The 18,094-nt window shown below is 44.7% G+C and overlaps 1 protein-coding gene across 1 annotated transcript in view; it reads right to left on the bottom strand.

Annotated features, from left to right (window-relative positions):
* The window catches only part of CORIN (corin, serine peptidase), a 1,855,778-nt gene that overhangs the window by 415,826 nt on the left and 1,421,858 nt on the right, over window positions 1-18,094 (bottom strand). Inside the window, exon 12 of the mRNA XM_086962682.1 lies at window positions 8,065-8,210. Coding sequence (XP_086818808.1) covers window positions 8,065-8,210 — 146 coding nt within the window. The remainder of the gene's footprint in view (window positions 1-8,064; window positions 8,211-18,094) is intronic.

Below are 18,094 nucleotides of genomic sequence, written 5' to 3'. Positions count from 1 at the left end.
TGTGTCTCGCAGGACTTCCTCATATATTCCTACCATGGCATGCGAAGGAGCTAGGTTAAAACAAGCATTTGCAATGCAATAGATCTCGCATTTGTGAGAGTTTGAGCTATTGGCAATGTAAATGACAATGCCTTTTATTTATGTGTTTTGAATACCTGAAAGCTATGCGTAAAAGAGGTGCAGTAACTGCCAGCCTTGCTTCTAGTAAGCAATGACTACAAGTACAAAGTGTGTGTTTACGCACCACTTGTTATTGGTATGTCCAGATACTATAGTTTGTCTTTATTTATAACGCCTTGACTATATGTATGCAAGTGACTCCATAATACAGTTAATGCTCGTGCACTCTTGGGAGTGCACTAATGTTAAAGAGCAGACGCGCAAGAACAAATGTCACTTTCAGCCTTTCATCTTTAGTGTTTGACACAGAGTACACAAGCAAAACTTTGAACAAATGTTCCAGTATTCAGTGATGTTAGCATCCAAGTACCTTTTTCCAAACACAGGTGTGGCAGTTATTTTCAAAAGCATTTAAGGGTGTTGCTCGCAAGTTCAAAAACAACTTTAAAATAAGCAAGACAATAAAAGCTATGCACTTGTTATTGTTAGCGCCACCGTCATGTTTGTTGCCCTCTATTCCCTCACTCGAGGAAGTTGGGGTACTGTCTTGTGGCAATTGTTGTGGGACCCCCATTTGAAGGCGTGTTATTGTTAATATTGAGCCAAGGCCTTTAAGTGACATGTTAAAATACCATATTTACTTCCTTTTGCAGAACTCTTTTTAAATGTCTGATACAAAAAAGAAATGCCCCTTAAAAGGCATTATTTAAACAGGATGTGGATCACAGATGCCATATGGTGATTAGGTAAAATATGCAGCATAAAGCAAGTGATTTCTAGGTGCCCCTAATTCACAGTCGAGATAGTCTGAAAAATGGGGGAGAACTGATTCGAGGTGAAAAAGCACAGGCTCCAGTAGGGAGAAACAGGCCTTTGACTTATGAACACAAATTTCACGCCAGATATTTCAATGCTAGGCCTTACAGACTGCCCAATCTACACACATGTAGTAGCTATGCTGGTTAACATAAAACTATTTAATATATCTTATTTATTCATGTTTTTTTCTATAGCGCCAACCAGATTGTCTGATGACTAAATGAATGGTGCTAGTTGAAAGGCTGTGTGTCTCTCTTCTAATTAGTTTTAGCAAATATGTTTTCGGGGCATCAGAAAAGCTGCGTGTCTTTTGGTTCTTATTTACATTTTCAAATTGCACACCTTGCGTATGCTGCTAAACACATTTTTAAACAATATCTCTACATATGTAAGGTTTGCAATTTAAAAATATAAATAAGGACGAAAAGACATGCTGCTTTTCAGATGCGCTGTAAAACACGTTTCCAAAAAACCAATTAGAAGAGAGACACACATTCTTTCAATGCGCACAAACGCACCCAGAAACATGAAAGTTTAAAGAAACAAGCCAATACATTTTCATTAGGTATAAACATGGCGTAGAATGCAAAGACTGTGATAGTTTAGCAGACAACAGAAAGATACCCTGCCTTACAACTTGCAAAAAGTATCTCCTAGTTTATTTAAACTTTTGCATTAAACATGCATCACGTTTTCATTTTTTCTATTACACGGTCACTTTTGATGAATGAATGAATGAATGAATGAATGAATGAATGAATGAAAGGAGTCTTGTCCTGCGCGAACTTTGCCCAATGGGTTAGAGGCGGCAGACCCGAGAGCAGAGGACGGCCAGGGACCAGGGTTCGATTCCCGACGCGGCAGGTTTCTGGACCAGGGTCAGCGGACTCGATAATTCTCTCGCCTCGGTGCCCACTCTGATCAGCGTTCACACTCGGCAACTCTGGGCAGTAGCTTGCCTCATCTTCACTAACGGCCCCACCAGACCGCCGGGGATGCCTGGTCTCACCCTGGAGATACCCATTAAGGGACCATCTCTCAGGGAAGCCAGGAAGGGTTTCGCAGCGGTCGAAGCGCCTTGGGACCCTCCGGGTAAGTAGTGCACTATATAAATGCCTATACATTTACATTACATTTACAAGGCGCCAGAGAGACTACAATGAACATAACAAACACCAGATCTGGGTTTGTAAATACCAAACTTATTTGCAGCTTTTAAAGTAGGGTCCTGTCTTGGTGGGAAGCTTCCCATCCTGTGATTTATGGAAATTCATTGAATGTTGATGTTCCCAAATGCAGTTCAGGAGAGTGATAGCAATCTTTACAGCTATGCCTCTCCTTTCACAACAGAACTAGAAACTATTCCGGCCTCTTCTGCAACCCCTCCCTCCTGCTGGTAGCTGTCTCTCTTCCCCACGAGAAACAAATCAACTAATGTGTCTACACACTCCTTTTCCAACTCTCTAAACGCTTTCAAAGCATTTGCTCCGGAGCTGTTCGACGTCTGTGGAGGTGGAGGGTGGTGGTGGGGGGGGGGGGGGCGAGGGGAGGTGGGGGGGGGAGAAGGTAGCGTCTCAGTCTTGCAGTGTTTGGGAGCATTTTCAGGCGAGACATATAAAAAGCTCCGTGAATCGTGTGTATGCTTTTCCAAAATAAACACAAATGATTGCAAAGCAAGCAGGTACGTTTTGGGATGAATGATTACATTGTTTTGTTTATCATTAATAGTAAGCATTATTAACAAGTTACAATGCACTTTAAAACGAGAACTGACAGCCTGCATGCCTGCTATATTGAAAGCTGCTCGTGTTTGTTACTTTGCCCTCCTGTGTAGAGAGGAGAGAAACTAACAGCCTGATTCATGAAAACCGAATTCTGCGATTTTTAAATTGCGATTTACAGCGAATCGCAATTTAGAAATCGCAGACCGGCATTCATCAAAATTAGCGAGAAAATAAAGCGATTCGCACGCGGCCGCAAAAAGCGTTAGCGATTTTAAAAAATCGCAGATAAATCGCTATTTCCGTCAAAATCCGTGTAGGAATTGCGATATCGCAAATTGCGAGATCGCTAAATGCGATATCGCAATTAGCGAGATCGCAAAAACGGGAAGTCGCATTTAGAGCACAGTGATGACATCACAACCAGGAAGCAGGCAGTTTCCACCCCCATTCAGAACAGTGAGGCTGATCTCGAGGCTGCATCTCACAGAGCTCCTTCCAGGACACCTTCAAACTTCCAAATCCTTTACTTTTGTGACTGCAGCAATGGCAGAGGATGCAGCACCAGGGCCCAGTGACACCGGGCGCAAGCAGAAGCTCAAATTTTCTGAGCAGGAGTTGGAGCACCTGATTGACGGAGTGGTTGATAACCACCCAAAACGTTTTGGAAAGGACTCCAGGAGGGTGCCTGAGGCGGAGAAACGCAGACTCTGGCTTGGGATAGCCGCAAAAGTCAACGCTGTGGGCGTGACACACAGGTCGCTCGAGGAGCTTAAAAAGAGGTGGTACGACCTCCGAGGTCGTGCCAAGGAGAGGGTGGCAGAGAGGCTGGGCGAGACGCTGGCTACTGGAGGTGGAGATCCTACAGTCCCTCCCAACACCCCCTTGGAGGACCGCGTGGAGGACACACTTGAGCGAGAGGCGTGCATAGGGGTCATCAATCTGGACTCATCCCGACCCACCCAAGACAGCCAAGGTAAGTGGCATGCGACTGCGACCCTGTCCCCTAACAATGGCCATGACCCTATAGCCTCCCATAATCATCCCAAGTCATGCAATCCATGCACATTAGGTCATGCCCAGAAGCATTGTGGGACATGTAGTCTGCCCACAATGTACAAGAACCCCAATGCAGCCAGACATGTCCCAAAGTACGCAATGCCACAGCCAGTCAGGGAATGCCAGCCAGCATGCATGTAGAAACTGCACGTGTGACAGCGACAGGCTGCTCATTGACGAGGCACCAGAGGATGCAGAGGAGGTGCCAACAGCCACACATCCTGCACCATCAGGCGCTGCACCTATCCCCGCAGCCAGGGCACCACCATCTGTGCCAGCACCATCAGGCGCTGCACCTATCCCCGCAGCCAGGGCACCACCATCTGCGTCAGCACCATCAGGCGCTGCACATATCCCCGCAGCCAGGGCACCACCATCTGCGCCAGCACCATCAGGCGCAGCACCATTGACAACCACAACTCCACCACCAGCGGGACCCTCTACATCTGGTGCTGCTAGTGCGGTGACAGTGCGCACACCCACTGTGGCCAGCCAGCACAGCAGGCATGGCAGGGCTCGCCAGCAGAACACAGCACGCAGCGGCAGGAGGGGAATGGCTGTGCGCGTGCCAGGGCTCAGCATAGAGCGCCAGATGCTGCGCATCCATCAGTTGCAGGCACGACGGCAAGGGGCAATACAACTCCAGCTCCACAACATTGGCCGCAATGTCGCAAATGTCTCCGACAGGATAAAGCGCATGACAACTGCCATGGAGGCTAACACTGCGGCCCTCATATCACAGCGCAACACTGCCCGCCGCCGCTACCGCCAGCTTCTTACGCAGCTATCAGCCTACACCCGCTCAAACTATGTGATTGGGAATGCCACCTCCCAGCTCTCACGACGGTCCCTGGCTATGCAGCAGCAGATGGTGCAATGCTGCGAGGATGTGGCACGAGTCTTGGAGCAGGTCACCAGTGCCGTACTGGTACTACATCCTACTGGGCCAGGCAATGTCGGTGGGGACGACACCAGTGAGGGCACCTCCAGTGTCAGCAGCCTGTCTGCCTCACAGGTTGGTGTGCTACGCCGCAGCACCAGGCCCACTGCAGGGTCACGTGCCGTCCCGGAGGAAGAGCCAGAGAGGCGATTGGGTGCCGCGCGCCGGAGGTGCACTTGACTTTAATGTACATTGGCAGGGACATGCTGATGATACAAGCATGTCCTGTGTATTGTTTGGAGCAGTATGGCGCAATACTGCTTGCATGTAAAGAATAGCAAAATTACATTATTATTGTGCCTTCAACAATAATATTTATTCTAGCATCGTACATCGGCCTCCTGTCATTATTTCCATTGGCATGCGATTGTGATTTGTTGGGTGAGGGGAGTGGGTGCACTAGAAACTATTCATTGTGATGTGGTTGCGGAGTCTGTGTCTTTCAGCTGGGTTCTCCCCGCGTGCATGATGCACATGTGCAGGTGGTCGGTCGTCCCCTTCCGACTCACTGCCAGAGATCTCTACAGGTATCCGGTGCTTGGTAGCAATGTTGTGTAGTATTGCACACACAGCCACAATGCGGCAGCACACATCAGGACTGTAGTACATGGCCCCACCAGTCTTGTGCAGTATGCAGAATCTGTTCTTCAGTAGCCCAAATGTCCTCTCAATGCAATTCCTTGTGTGTATGTGTGCTACATTGTAGCCAGCGACGGCTCGTGGAGGGAGTTACGGTGGGGCAGGAGGGTGGGGAGGGGGAGGGGCAGGGTGGAGGTTGCTAAAAACCGGCATATGGATAATTGCAGGTAAGTAAACAATTTAATTAATAAAACGAATTTCGTAGCTCGCACTGCATTGCATTTTGCGATGCAAGGCGCACTACGAAATTCGTTTTATTAATTAAATTGTTTACTTACCTGCAATTATCCATATGCCGGTTTTTAGCAACCTCCACCCTGCCCCTCCCCCTCCCCACCCTCCTGCCCCACCGTAACTCCCTCCACGAGCCGTCGCTGATTGTAGCGCCGTTGCTGTGGTGTAGCAGGGTTGAGGGATGGGGTGAGGAGGTATTCACGGAGGGCGTAGCCACTGTCACCTGAATGAGAGGAGCAGAGGGTGAGTGCCTGTGCAGCGCAGCTACTTCATTGCAGTGTAACATTGTGGGCCAAGTGTACTTACCAAGTAGGTGTCCTTCACCAAAGTCTCCCCTGGCCAGTCGTGTGTGGAGGCCGCAGTGCCGGAATATGAAGGAGTCATGTGTACTCCCCGGGTACTGTGCCTCTATGTCCGTGATGTATGTCTTAGCATTGCAGACCATCTGGATGTTGAGGGAGTGGTAGGACTTGCGATTGCGGTACATGTACTCCGTTGCAGCTGGTGGGCAGATGTGGATGTGGGTACAGTCAATGCATCCTATCACATGTGGGAAATGCGCAACATTGTGGAATTGATGCTTGGTCTCATCCAAATCCTGTTGGCTGGTGGGAAATTTGATGTGGTGGTGTAGCTGGGTCAGCATTGCGTCTAGGAAACTCCTTAGGCAGCGGGACATGGTGGGCTGGGATATCCCCCCAGCAGCCGCAACTATCCCCTGGAAGCTCCCGGAGGCCAGAAGGTGCAGGCTACACAATACCTGGACATGTGTGGGCACGGCATTGGTCCGCCTTGTTGGGTGCTGCATCAGGGGGTCAAGGTCCTGAATTAGCTTGATGATCATTGGCCTATTCAGGCGGTACTTTGCGTATATTTGCTCTCTGGTTTGGCCCAGCAGGGTGACCCGCTGGCGGAATATCCTGTTATGGATTCTGCGTCTCCTCCGTGCTGCTCGCTGTAGCCTTCGCCGCCTGACCACCATGTAGAGTCCTGGCATTCTGAGACTCCTTATGCTGATGCTGCATCTCCTTAAGTGTGTTTGGTCAGGCCTGCACCTGTTACTGATTGGGCAACGGATTTTCAAAATTTTTTTTACAATGGCTTTGATTGTTACCACCTGCTTTGGGTTGTCCTTAAATTGCGCCTCGCAAACAGCGATTTTGGGGTTTTTCACTATTTGCGATTTTTCATGATTACCGATTGCGATTGTATTGCGAATTCGCTAATTTATTCGCAGAATCCGTGGTTTCTCACAAATTCTGATTCGCTAATGGTCTACTGCCGGGATTCTGCGATTCTTTTAGTGATTTCGCTATTCTGTGTTTGCGATTTCGCACTTTTCTTCGAGAATACCGATTTTGTAAATTGCGCTCGCAATAGCATTTTCGCAGCTATTGCGCTCGCAATTTTGCTTCATGAATCAGGCTGAAAGATTCTCTCAACAAATTACTCTCATAAAAACAAGAGCAGTTCTTAGCAGAACAAGGCTATTAGCCCAAACAAATCTTGTGCCATGGAAATTTGGGAAGGAGCACAATGCTCTTCACCCTGCTCATCGATAACCTGTTTTTTGTGGTATTTTTAACTTTAACAACGACGGAGCCACATTTTCTCCTTTAAGTAAACATGTTGAGCGGCCCAGATATTATCATCAAGGGTCAGCATGATGCTCCGAGAGAAAGAGTTAACATTTGCCAAATGTGCTGAGATATCCAGAGGAGCGAAGAGACAGAAAGGCACAGGCAGACAGTAACAGACCAGAAAACAAGAACTAAAAGAGTCCCCCTAAGAACACTTAAAGACCAATAGCAGAATGAGACAGTAGTAAGTCCCTGCTGCCTGGTAGGAACTGAAGAAAAAAAGGAGGGACAAAGAGGCAGGACTGACCACTAGCAAGCAAGGATTTTAAAGGGCACTCACTGAAACACACAAATCAGATGCAGGGGGATGGCTTTAAGCCAACATGAGAAATTACTAAAGGTCTCGAATGCTCGACCTAACAATAATGGTAACACTAGGGCTGCACGGTTGCTGTCTCCCAGGTTGGGTAACCCTCACAAGGCCTATGACAAGGAAGGGGTGGACTGCACTTAATTAAGATTACTGGTAAGGAATTTGGGGCATTCTAAATTCAGTGTTTGAATATTTGGGAAAAGTCTACTTTGGAGAGTCTTATCATACTTAGGTAGTGTGCATGCATAGAATAGCTGTGGGGGCGCTTGCAAATGGAACGCAGCTCTGGCATGGCATGTGTGGCAGTCCTGTAATGCCCACGACTTTTGAGATCATGGTACCTGTTCCATTTTGTAATGAGAAATTTCAGAAAATCGAACTCAATTGTTCCCGATTATTTGTACTGTCATCAAAAGCATAAACTTTGTATGTTCAATATACTTTTAATGATCACAAGCTAGAATAATCTCAAAACAAACCATTTCCCTACTTTTTATGAGAAGAGTTCTACGATTTAGGGTACCGTAGAGAAAGAAGAGTGGCTGAATGTGTATTTTGTTGTCTGAGAAAACTCAGTACCTTCTACAGCTTCATCAGGCATCAGGCACGTTTGATTGTCTTTGTTTTCATCTGGAAATTGGGTGCAGTCTGTGTCTTCCGGCCATTGCAGCCCAACAATTCCGAGCACAGACTCGCAGCGCTCCTTGGAATGCTCACACAGAGACCTGAAGAGGAAAGAACACCAAGGTGCGGGTTAGACAGGACTGGTCATAGGAGCTGGCACGTTGCAGCATGGCGCTCAACTGACAAAGTATGCACGTTGAAGGCTATGAAGGGCGGACACAACACCTTGGGTAAGAGAAGTGCAGGCCACCAGTCATAAATGTTTTTATGCTAGTGGTATTTGTCAGCAGAAAAAGCTGTCTGCTGTGCTTTAAATAGTTTTGCTAAATGTTTATTATTAACATACTACTGACAACAATGAATAACACATATGGTGGAATAATGTGCTCAGAATAAGATTCTAGTGTCAAAATGAGGTGCGAGCCTCAAAAAATAAAATTAACTTCAACAGCTTTCTTTGTGTGTTCCCTTAACATCTCTGATGAGGTACACACTCCCTCCATTTTATAGATTTTATTATCAATAATGGTGATTGAAATATAAAATGTTATGCACAATATTTTGTCTATGCATAATTTCTGCACTAGTAGCCAGTTCAAAGAAATCAGTACTGTGGGACTTTATCTGTATTTACGGTATTGGTATTCAGTCCCACAGCTTGGTATAGAACTACCTTTTAAGGTATCAGTATAAAGGTAGGTAGACCGCTGAATTGGACTGCTCCTTAGTTCAATCTAGATAAACCCATTGGACTAACTTATGCAGCTCTTGGCCCAGGACCAAGTGTTTCACAGACGGTCATAACCATTTCAACAGTGTTATTAAAAGGGACAAATGGATTAAAAAACAGGCAGATGGCCTAACAGACTGAGGCTTTTTGTGACCATTGCTTATAATAATTTTGTAGCATCTTAACTTGTTTTTATATAGCATTTTAACTTGCTTTTATATAGCACATCAGTATCACATTTTTGCCACTTCTAAGTACTGTAAATGACAGGAGTTAATGTCACCCAGTGAAATGGTTTTCCCTATGCAGTTGCCATTATGTAGTTATAGTTAGGACCAGGTTTCCATAGGAAATAGATTTTTTGGTTTGCTAATAACTTTAGCACCATTTGACAAATCTTCATGAACTGTTCCAAAAAAAGGTTCAAACGCCTCCGCTCTTTTTTTGGAAAGTTGAGGTGTGATCTGTTAAGTAGGGACTGAGAAAAAGTGGGGTCCCAAAATGCGTTTTTCCCAAACAATTTCCCATAGGAACTTTAAAGACTGCTACAGCCCAAACAGCTGAACAGAATTACACTAGATGTTGTAGAAAGCTACATCTTTATTAGAAAATGTCTGTTTGTGATTCGGTGTAATCTGTTCAGGAGTTTTAAAGAAATTAAGTTCAAAATCTATAGATATCTAGTGACACTCTACTACAGCGGAGTGCACTGAGCTCAAAACATGTGATTTAATTAGTTGTAACATGAAGAGAAAGTTGCAGCTTCCCTTTTATAACTCTTTTACAGTGATGACAACAAATAAAAATAAGGAAAAAGGGGGGCAGGGGTACACTGGCCCATGGACTTGTGTGTGGGGGGGGGCATAGAAGAGGGATACCCTAAGGGTCAAATGAAAAATATTTTTTTTCTGTAGCACAGTGGTACCGTGGCTTTACTGAGGTGCTCAGCAAAGTCTGCATGTAATTTAACTCTAGACAAGGCCACTGCCATGGAATAGTATTGTCTATAGTTTCACTGTGTTATCATTCTGAGATGGCCAACATATTGGTTCCACACTGGAACTTCAAAACAATGAAAACACTCTGTACAATACCATTGCAAGACGGCAACATTCTGCTATGTTTAATTTGTCTTGTTATTGCAAGCATATGCCTGCCATGTTTAGGCAGCCTACATGTATTCTTTTAATTTATCTTGCATTTGTTGTTGAGTTTGTGTGTGAACATTTTTTGTTTGTGTAAGTGGATGAATGCAAGAATGAGTCAGTGGATCAATAGATTCATGAACGCTGAGTGACAGAGTGCATGTATAATGACTTTTGAATGCCTAAACCCATAATTGACTGAGGACGCACTTACATTTAAAAGCCAGACCTACTGGCATTGTGAATTCTTGATAATGTTTTTGCGTATGCTCGTAAGTAATTAATAATAAATAATGCAGGCACCAAATGGTGGGGACTAGAAGATGCCAACTTTCGAAAAGTTACATTTCTTAGTATTGTGACTTAAAAGACGAGGTCACTAATGAAGAGGGTTTTAAATTTCAATTCTTTATTGACTAAACTCAACATTCATACCTGCTACCAAATTAAAGTTATCACTTATTAAATGTAATACAATAACCCAATGTTATCCTATGGGAAAGGTAGGCCTTGCAGTAGTGAAATATACATTTAAGAGTTTTTCACTGCCAGGAGATGTAAATATTAATAAAAGTATATGCCCAACTCTTTAAATAGACTGCACCCTGCCATATAGGCTGTTTAGGGCTTACCCTAGGGGTGACAATATATATATATTAAAAAGGAAGGTTTAGGCTTGGGAAATATGTATTTTGCTAGGCAACAATAGCAGGTTAAACTGCACACACAGGCTGCAATGGCAGGTCTGAGATATGTTTTAAAAGGCTACTTAAGTGGGTGGCACAATGAGTTCTGCAGGCCCACTCATAGCGTTTAATTTACAGTGCCTGGGAACATGTAGTACCACTTTACTAGGAATTTACAAGTATATTAAACATGCCAATTGAGTGTGAGCCAAATTCACCATGTTTAAAGGACTTTAGCACAAGTTATAAGTGGTAAAGTGTGCAGAGTCCTAAAACCAACAAAAAAATAGGTTAAAAAAACAGGAGGGTGAAGGCAAACGTCTGGGGATGACCCTGTAGAAAGGGCTAAGTCTAACACACACTATTTGAATATGCACAGATAAGGGACATAACTATCCAACTTAAATGCTGATTAATTGATGGATGGGTGATATCTTTATTATTCCGCCACTGCACTGTAACAGGAGAAGCAAGTGAGTTGGCAGCAGCAATGTTTAAAGGCAATTTAGGAAGGATATAGTCAGATAATAAATATAAATAACAAACTGGCAATGTACTTACCTTTTATATATAGAGGAATTCACCAGGATGTAACACTCGCTTCAAGTTTTTTCCACTTTTAGCCAATGATTTGATTTTACTAGAAACAACAAAACCAGACTTCCCATTTGGCTCTAAAACAGTGTGTTTTATTTACATTAGGACACAGTTCATTGTGAAACAATTCCAATGGAAACCCTTACACCAAGATCATGGCTTCTCTAGAAGTATTGCAGCTGGAAAGGCTGTAGGATTGGAGTGTTATTTCTTTGATTTATTCACAAGAATTAATTGTGTGATCAACCAAACGCTCTAACATAATAACATAGGACCTGATTCGCGTAGTGAAATGCCCTGCCCACTCGAAAAAGTTGGAATATGGACTTTAATCCTCGCGAAAATTAGGAATTGGAATTTTGGTTCATTTGCCTACACTTACTACACCACAAACACTTGTAGTATTCGGGTACAAGCTAAAACGTTCTGAGATGTATGTGAAAGTATATCAAACCGTATTTATTAGGAATCTAGGGGAAGAGTAGTCTTCACTTAGAACACCTTTTTCTGAATTTAGGTGAAAAATAACCACGAGTAGATATTTGCCATATTTTTGAAATATTCTGATCTTACAATGCAGCTTTCCATAGTGAGGACAATCCGCATTTACAGGGTGAGGTTACAGAGGCACCTGCCAGGAAAAAGGTTTCTAGAGTAATAAGTATCTCACGGTAAATCATTAGCTTAGTTTTGAGCAAGTTTTTTCACTCGTTCCTTCAAGCACTTTTCTTACAATTTGATCACAAGATGTCACTAAGGAATCAAAATTAGCACTATTCTAAAAGCTTCTTCTTCATCAAGTGGGGAATACAGAGGTGGCGAGCATACCCTTTAAAGGTCTTGCAAAACATGCATAACTAATATCTTGCTTTTCATGCAGCACATTATACAGCACCTGTGGCATTTCTAAGCTCAGTTAATATCGATTTAACTATTAAACACTTTAGCGTGCTCAGTTCACTAACCTCAGGAGAAAGGACTGCTGAGTATGCCCTGCTGATATTCAAACTTAAGACTTTCGGATTTCTACCGATGGCTGTGAAGAGACTTAACTCCCTGAGCCCAGTATTTCCAGCAGTGGCACCTGTCTGCTTCCCAAACCTTCTCAGTTTTTGCTACAAGTCCTTGTGTTTTGGCAACGGCAGACACATACTAGGCTGATGCAGGTACCATCTACTGTTGTGGCTTCAGCATTACTCTTCTACTGAAGTGCTGGGCCATTCGTCAGCAGACAACGCAGCTCCATAAGCTTATGCTTCAAATGCACTTGCAGCTCTGAAAGACTACAATTCCATAGTTGCCAACATTCGAAAACAATTTCCCAGGACACTTTACAGCACAGGGTTTCTGCAGATAGAAAGTTCTTGTTTGTGTACCTGTGTGTAATAAAGAGGAACAGTTTCTGCTATACTATTACAGGGGACAGTCGCCAACTTGCCGGGACTGTCCCTGCAAAAACGGGACAGTTAGCAACTATGCAATTCCCGGGTGTTTGAAATCTCCTCACCTCACCCCAACTGTTGCCTGGACTATCCCTTGAAGGGGATGGCACATTTTTGTGGGATCCTAAACCCGCAACCAATAGTGCTGTGTACTACCTGGCCTGCACTCCAGGAGTACATTCCTGCTTGTCTGCAGTTGGAGGTGTGAGAATGCAGCTGCACAAAAGGCGGTGGCCAGACGGCGGATGAGACACCAGCACAGATCGTGCACAGAAGGGGCCAATGCAAGTTCCACTAGCACACAGTCAGTGGTTACACCATATCTAATGGACAGTTGAAGAACCATGAAAATGGTGAGGTAGTGGGACCCATCATGGCCAGACTGGCAGTACTGAGCACTGGGCATTTCCCGGGAGGCTGGGGGGCGATTTTGTTACTGGGGACCGATTTTGCAGCAGTATTCCATAACAACCCCCGTAACAAAATCAGCAGGCTACCATTTGTTTCCAGACTCTAGTGAGTATTGGCCAGCTTGAGAAACCTGTGTTATGTCAGCGTAGCTTTAGGGCGACATTCAGAGTCTGATTCAGATGCCGGATCAAACTACACACCTTTGTTCCTTTCATTTCTGCGACATCTGGAAATAAAAGACAGGCTACGCTGCTCGTTTGCACTCACAAGCATAGAGATACAATGCAGGCGGGCCTTCCCTCAAAAGCATAGCATGCAGAAGGAGAGGGTGTCAGAGGAAGAGCTGGGACCAAGAGAAGTTCATGGGAACTCAAGAGGATGGAAACTCCTGAACACCACAGTCTGTGCAAAAACTGGCAGGTGTCATTAGAGCAGCAAGTAGAGGGGAGGGTGACGGGCCAGCCGTGCATGGGCCCCCGGACTGGCTCTGGACATCGCTCGTAAAAACCTGCGCCTCAGCACCCCTACCTCCAGCAGTCCGCGTCAACTCTTTTGTGCTTCAACTCTTCGTACATGTAATAAGAAAAGTGAAGATTGAAGTCGTGTCCATATAATTTTTTCCTTATCACCCGCTTGAGGATTTACCTGCAGAAATTCACTCATCAATTTACATACATGCCAACATTTTACAAGAGGAAAGTGGGAGACTTGGAAAGAAAATAGGCATAAAATAGGGATAAAGTATTTTCCCTATTGACTTCTAATAAACCAAAGGCAATTTCAGACATGACACAATTAAAATAACCCCTGAAAACATTTGGAGTCTTTCAGTTGAATCGGGTGCATAAACATAAGATCGGGCAACCCACAGATCATACTTATGTGCTCCTTATGGGCAAAAATAAAATTTATGAGATGCAAATTGTTGTGATATGCTTAACCACTGAATGTTTTGAGGTAAGTTCTTGACCATAGAATGGTGAGAATGTGGTGAGGTCACTGGAAGAATGTTGGGAAGACAGCTGCAAGGACATTGCATGCCGTTTGGTTTATGAACTTAACACAAATGAGGTTCATCATCTTTCAAGCGCCTTCATTAAAGAGCGCTTCTTAATTTGGCAAAGAAATCATATTGCCCCTGCTGGGATTAATCTAACAAATGCTTAGCGCAGAATTTTTTTCCCAAACGGTTGCAGATTCTTTCTTCTCGCCACACAGAGATAGGTACATGTTTCAATGCAGGCACCCTTGCACCATGGTGGAAGCAGTAGTGTAGCTTGTGAGGCATTGGAGGTGAGCAAGTCATGTCTGTCGACTACCACCATCCCTCCACCCGAGAACAAGGCGTCTGTTGGCGGCCAACTGCCCCCGGACCTCTTGTTCTTACCTTCACCGGGCGGCAAACTTAGGAGCTGCCTCGGATGGCAGTAGGTCTAGCTAGATAGAGACGATTTTCTCCTTCTATGCGTGCTGCTATAAGCTGAACACATAGAAAGAGGAAAAAAGAAGGAGAAATAAAGTTATTTCTCTGCGTTGTCTCTCGATTGCCTCCCCTGGGAGGCTTAGGCTTTGTTACGCGGGAACACCCAGTACAACGCCCGTGGTACGCTTTCCCATCTCAGTGTGAGGAAACACAGCGACTTGCGCTGCATTGCCTCATACCATATGTACAAGGCCATGAAAAGCCACACAGCACAGCTGTACGAGGCCTTGTAGATATGGCACTGCAATGTGTTCTGCCAGAGCATCATTAAAAGTGACGTTGCAGCGGCACAGGGGCCTTGTAAATGAAGCCCACAGTGCCTAAGAGTGAGACAGACTGCTTGTCTCAAGATGTCTGGCCATGATTCAAAACCTTGCTAGAAAGCAGTCAACAGCTATATATGTCGAGTCTATTTATTTCGGATGCACGAGTTTGTGAAACCACCCCAAAATAAAATCAGCCGACATACATCACACACAGTTTTATTTGAAAGTGAGATTAAAAGGTCAAATATGTTTTTTCCCCATTGAATGTTAAGCATTACGCACTTTTATGTGGAAATATAAAAGGCTGATCTCCTTGAAGGTAAAATAATGTTCTACGTGCTGCAATGTAAAAAGCAGAGCTCCCATATTTTTAAGGGCCATGTGTGACTACCTCATACTTCCCTTTTTATGTGCATTACAGGTCATGTAGTCCTGGTTATCCCATTACATGCATGTCAAAATTTGGCATGGAAAAGTGGGAGATTTTCCTACAAAGATAGGTGGAATTAATTTTCTCCATGCACTTCCATTTAGGTGGAGCAAATGTTAGAGGATGGGGAAAGCTGATAAAAATGCAATTTTTGGCTTTAAAAATCAGTAGTATCCTACCTAAATCAGGTCTTTTGACATGTATGCAGTTATAAAATTAGGACTGAATGTTTTAGAATGCAAAGAAAAACCTGGACTGGATTAGCTGCTCATGCAATACCCAGGAGCTCTGAAAAGGCCAAGTTCTGCAGATGTGCATTGTACAGATTCACCCTTCCTGTAAAATAAACATGTCCCATTGACCTCCGCATGGTCACCAGCCCCTCAAACCTAACCTGATAACATCATTGGGCTGAGAGGTATACAAGTGACAATGGATGGTTCATTTCACTGCATTTTGATCAAGATGGCTGTCACAAATATTCAAACATTGACTCACTCTTCTTGTTCCATCTATTAGATAGTAAATTCCTTAACTCCTGCCTGTTGCATGTGTAGATTCTCATAATGAAGAAACCCCTCTATAAGACATAGATCTTTTAGGGTTGGAATCGGGGCCCAACTGCGTTGTAAAATGAACTATTTTTGTGGTTTTTCCCCCTAAATTATCTTGGGTGGAGAACCTCTCCAAACCCCGTTGCAGTGGGCTTGCTTGCTAAACAATGAGTAGTATTGGTCTGTCTTATTTTTTGTGTTCTTTGTCCTTTGTCCTCTATTCTCTGATTTGTATTTTCATTGATGTCCTCTGCAAGAAAGTCTGTAGGTATGACTTGGTACCCTGTTACACTGTAATGCCAGAATTTACTATACTTTAAAAGTTAATACATTTGAATATACAATGAAAAATGTGTTTTAGAATGCACTATTTTTCCCATTTTTCCCCAACTTTTCTTGGTGGGAGACCCAATACCCCAAAACCCCCTTGAAGTGGTCAGTCTTGCTCGCTCACTAGTCACCATATGGGGACCAGTCTCACAAAATTTGCAAGGTCTGTTTTGTGTTCTGGCCCTGGAGCCCATCAATTTACAGGTTGCCTATTTTTAGCTAAATATTTTTTAGAGGGTCAAGACTGGGAGCCCTGTCCAGACTCCACAAGGCTGGTACTTAGATTCCAAAGTCAAGCTGGAGCCTGGAACTTCAATGCAAACAGGACTAATCAGGAAACACATGAAATACTGTTATAAGAAATTTGGATATTAGTTGCGGAGGATGCAAATTCTTCACAAGATATGTCTGCAAGTTTCTTTTTATTGGGTACCAAGTACCCATTGTAGCACTTGACTCTGTCAGTTTAGCGAAGCAGAGCAGGTGGCGTGGGTTAGTAACATCAACAGCCAGGTACACAATACTCAGTAAGTCATTACCCGGTCTGTGCTTATTCTTAGAAAAAAAGAAAGGTACTTTTATTACACACACTACTAACTTAAAATTAAATTACAACTATGTACAATCAAGTAGATGGAAATACGTTTCAGGACATGCTCATAAGATATTACAGCGGGGACATGGCCAAGATTGCCAGTGGGTAAGTCGCGCTTCTCCATCTCTCCATCCCTGCACCTCCCAATCCCAGTTTACTACCCCATTTAATGCACAGTATGAGCGCACTGTGCCCACTCCACCACAAGAGACTTCAGGGAATCAAAAGAGACCGCAGAGAAGATTTCTGATGTCACGCTGCGGCCCCGGCAATCCAAAAGTGAGAGGCGAGGAGACCTGTGCCAGGCTTAATGGCAGTGGCTGTGCTGTGGCGCAAGTGAATCCAGGCCTGACCAGCATGCTACATCCAACTAGGCCCAATTCTTCAAGCGGTGCTGTGGGACCCGTCATCAGCCTCAGCGAGTGATCAGCGTCTCGAGTACTGGATGCCCCAGAGGGCGAACAGTGCGAGGTGTGGTAAGACGTGCGACATGGGGAGACAGCAGCCGCGCTGCAATGAGGTGAGACCCGAGACTAACCGGGCAGCTTCCCATAAGCAAACCCACCCCACCACAAGCCATCGTTCACCCTCGCCCCAGCCCTATCAGGAATCAGCTCCCCAGAGGGTTAGGTGACTCAGAACCAAGCACAGATATCCACGATAAGCTGGAATAGGGCCCACCCATGTCACAGTCACCCAGAGGCCTACTGCTGGTGCATTCCTTTAGCCTTGGGATTCTACTTGCGACATCAGGGATGTTTGCACGACTGCCCTGAGATGTAGCTGAATACTTCTTCTTTGTTGGCAGCCTGACACTTTCTGACCAGACCTGCTTTGGAAGACCCCTGGTATGCCGCACCTGCGTGATGGACCTCTTCCTTAATGTTCTTGAATCCATGTCAGATAGACCGATAAGGCTTGACAGAGTGCATAGAGTAGGCCCACTGAAACCAGAGCCTGCCCCTCCGAAGGAAATACTGGTCTGTGTACATGAAAGAAAACATTCTCCCCAAGACCAGGGACAAACACTGATGCATTTCGGAGTGCATACAATCATGCTGTACCAAGACTTTGCTGTCATTATATTGCAAAAAGCTGCTACTTTCACTGTGTGACTTCCCACCTGACGAACAAAGGCATTTCCTACTCCTGGGGCCACCCGTTTCGAATCATTTTTCGTATGGATGGCAAACTCCACCATATTCTCTTCCTTTTGGAGGCCTGCCGGCTGCTGGGCATTGAGGGATCCAATGAACGGTGACCCAGCCCACAGGACCAGAAGCCTCGCAACCGCTTACAATGGCAGAGACACACAG

The sequence above is a fragment of the Lissotriton vulgaris genome, chromosome 3_1 (assembly GCF_964263255.1).
Source record: "Lissotriton vulgaris chromosome 3_1, aLisVul1.2, whole genome shotgun sequence".
NCBI classification, from domain to species: Eukaryota; Metazoa; Chordata; class Amphibia; order Caudata; family Salamandridae; genus Lissotriton; species Lissotriton vulgaris.
The sequence above is the reverse complement of the archived record's forward strand: the minus strand, read 5'-3'. Positions and strand labels throughout refer to the sequence as shown.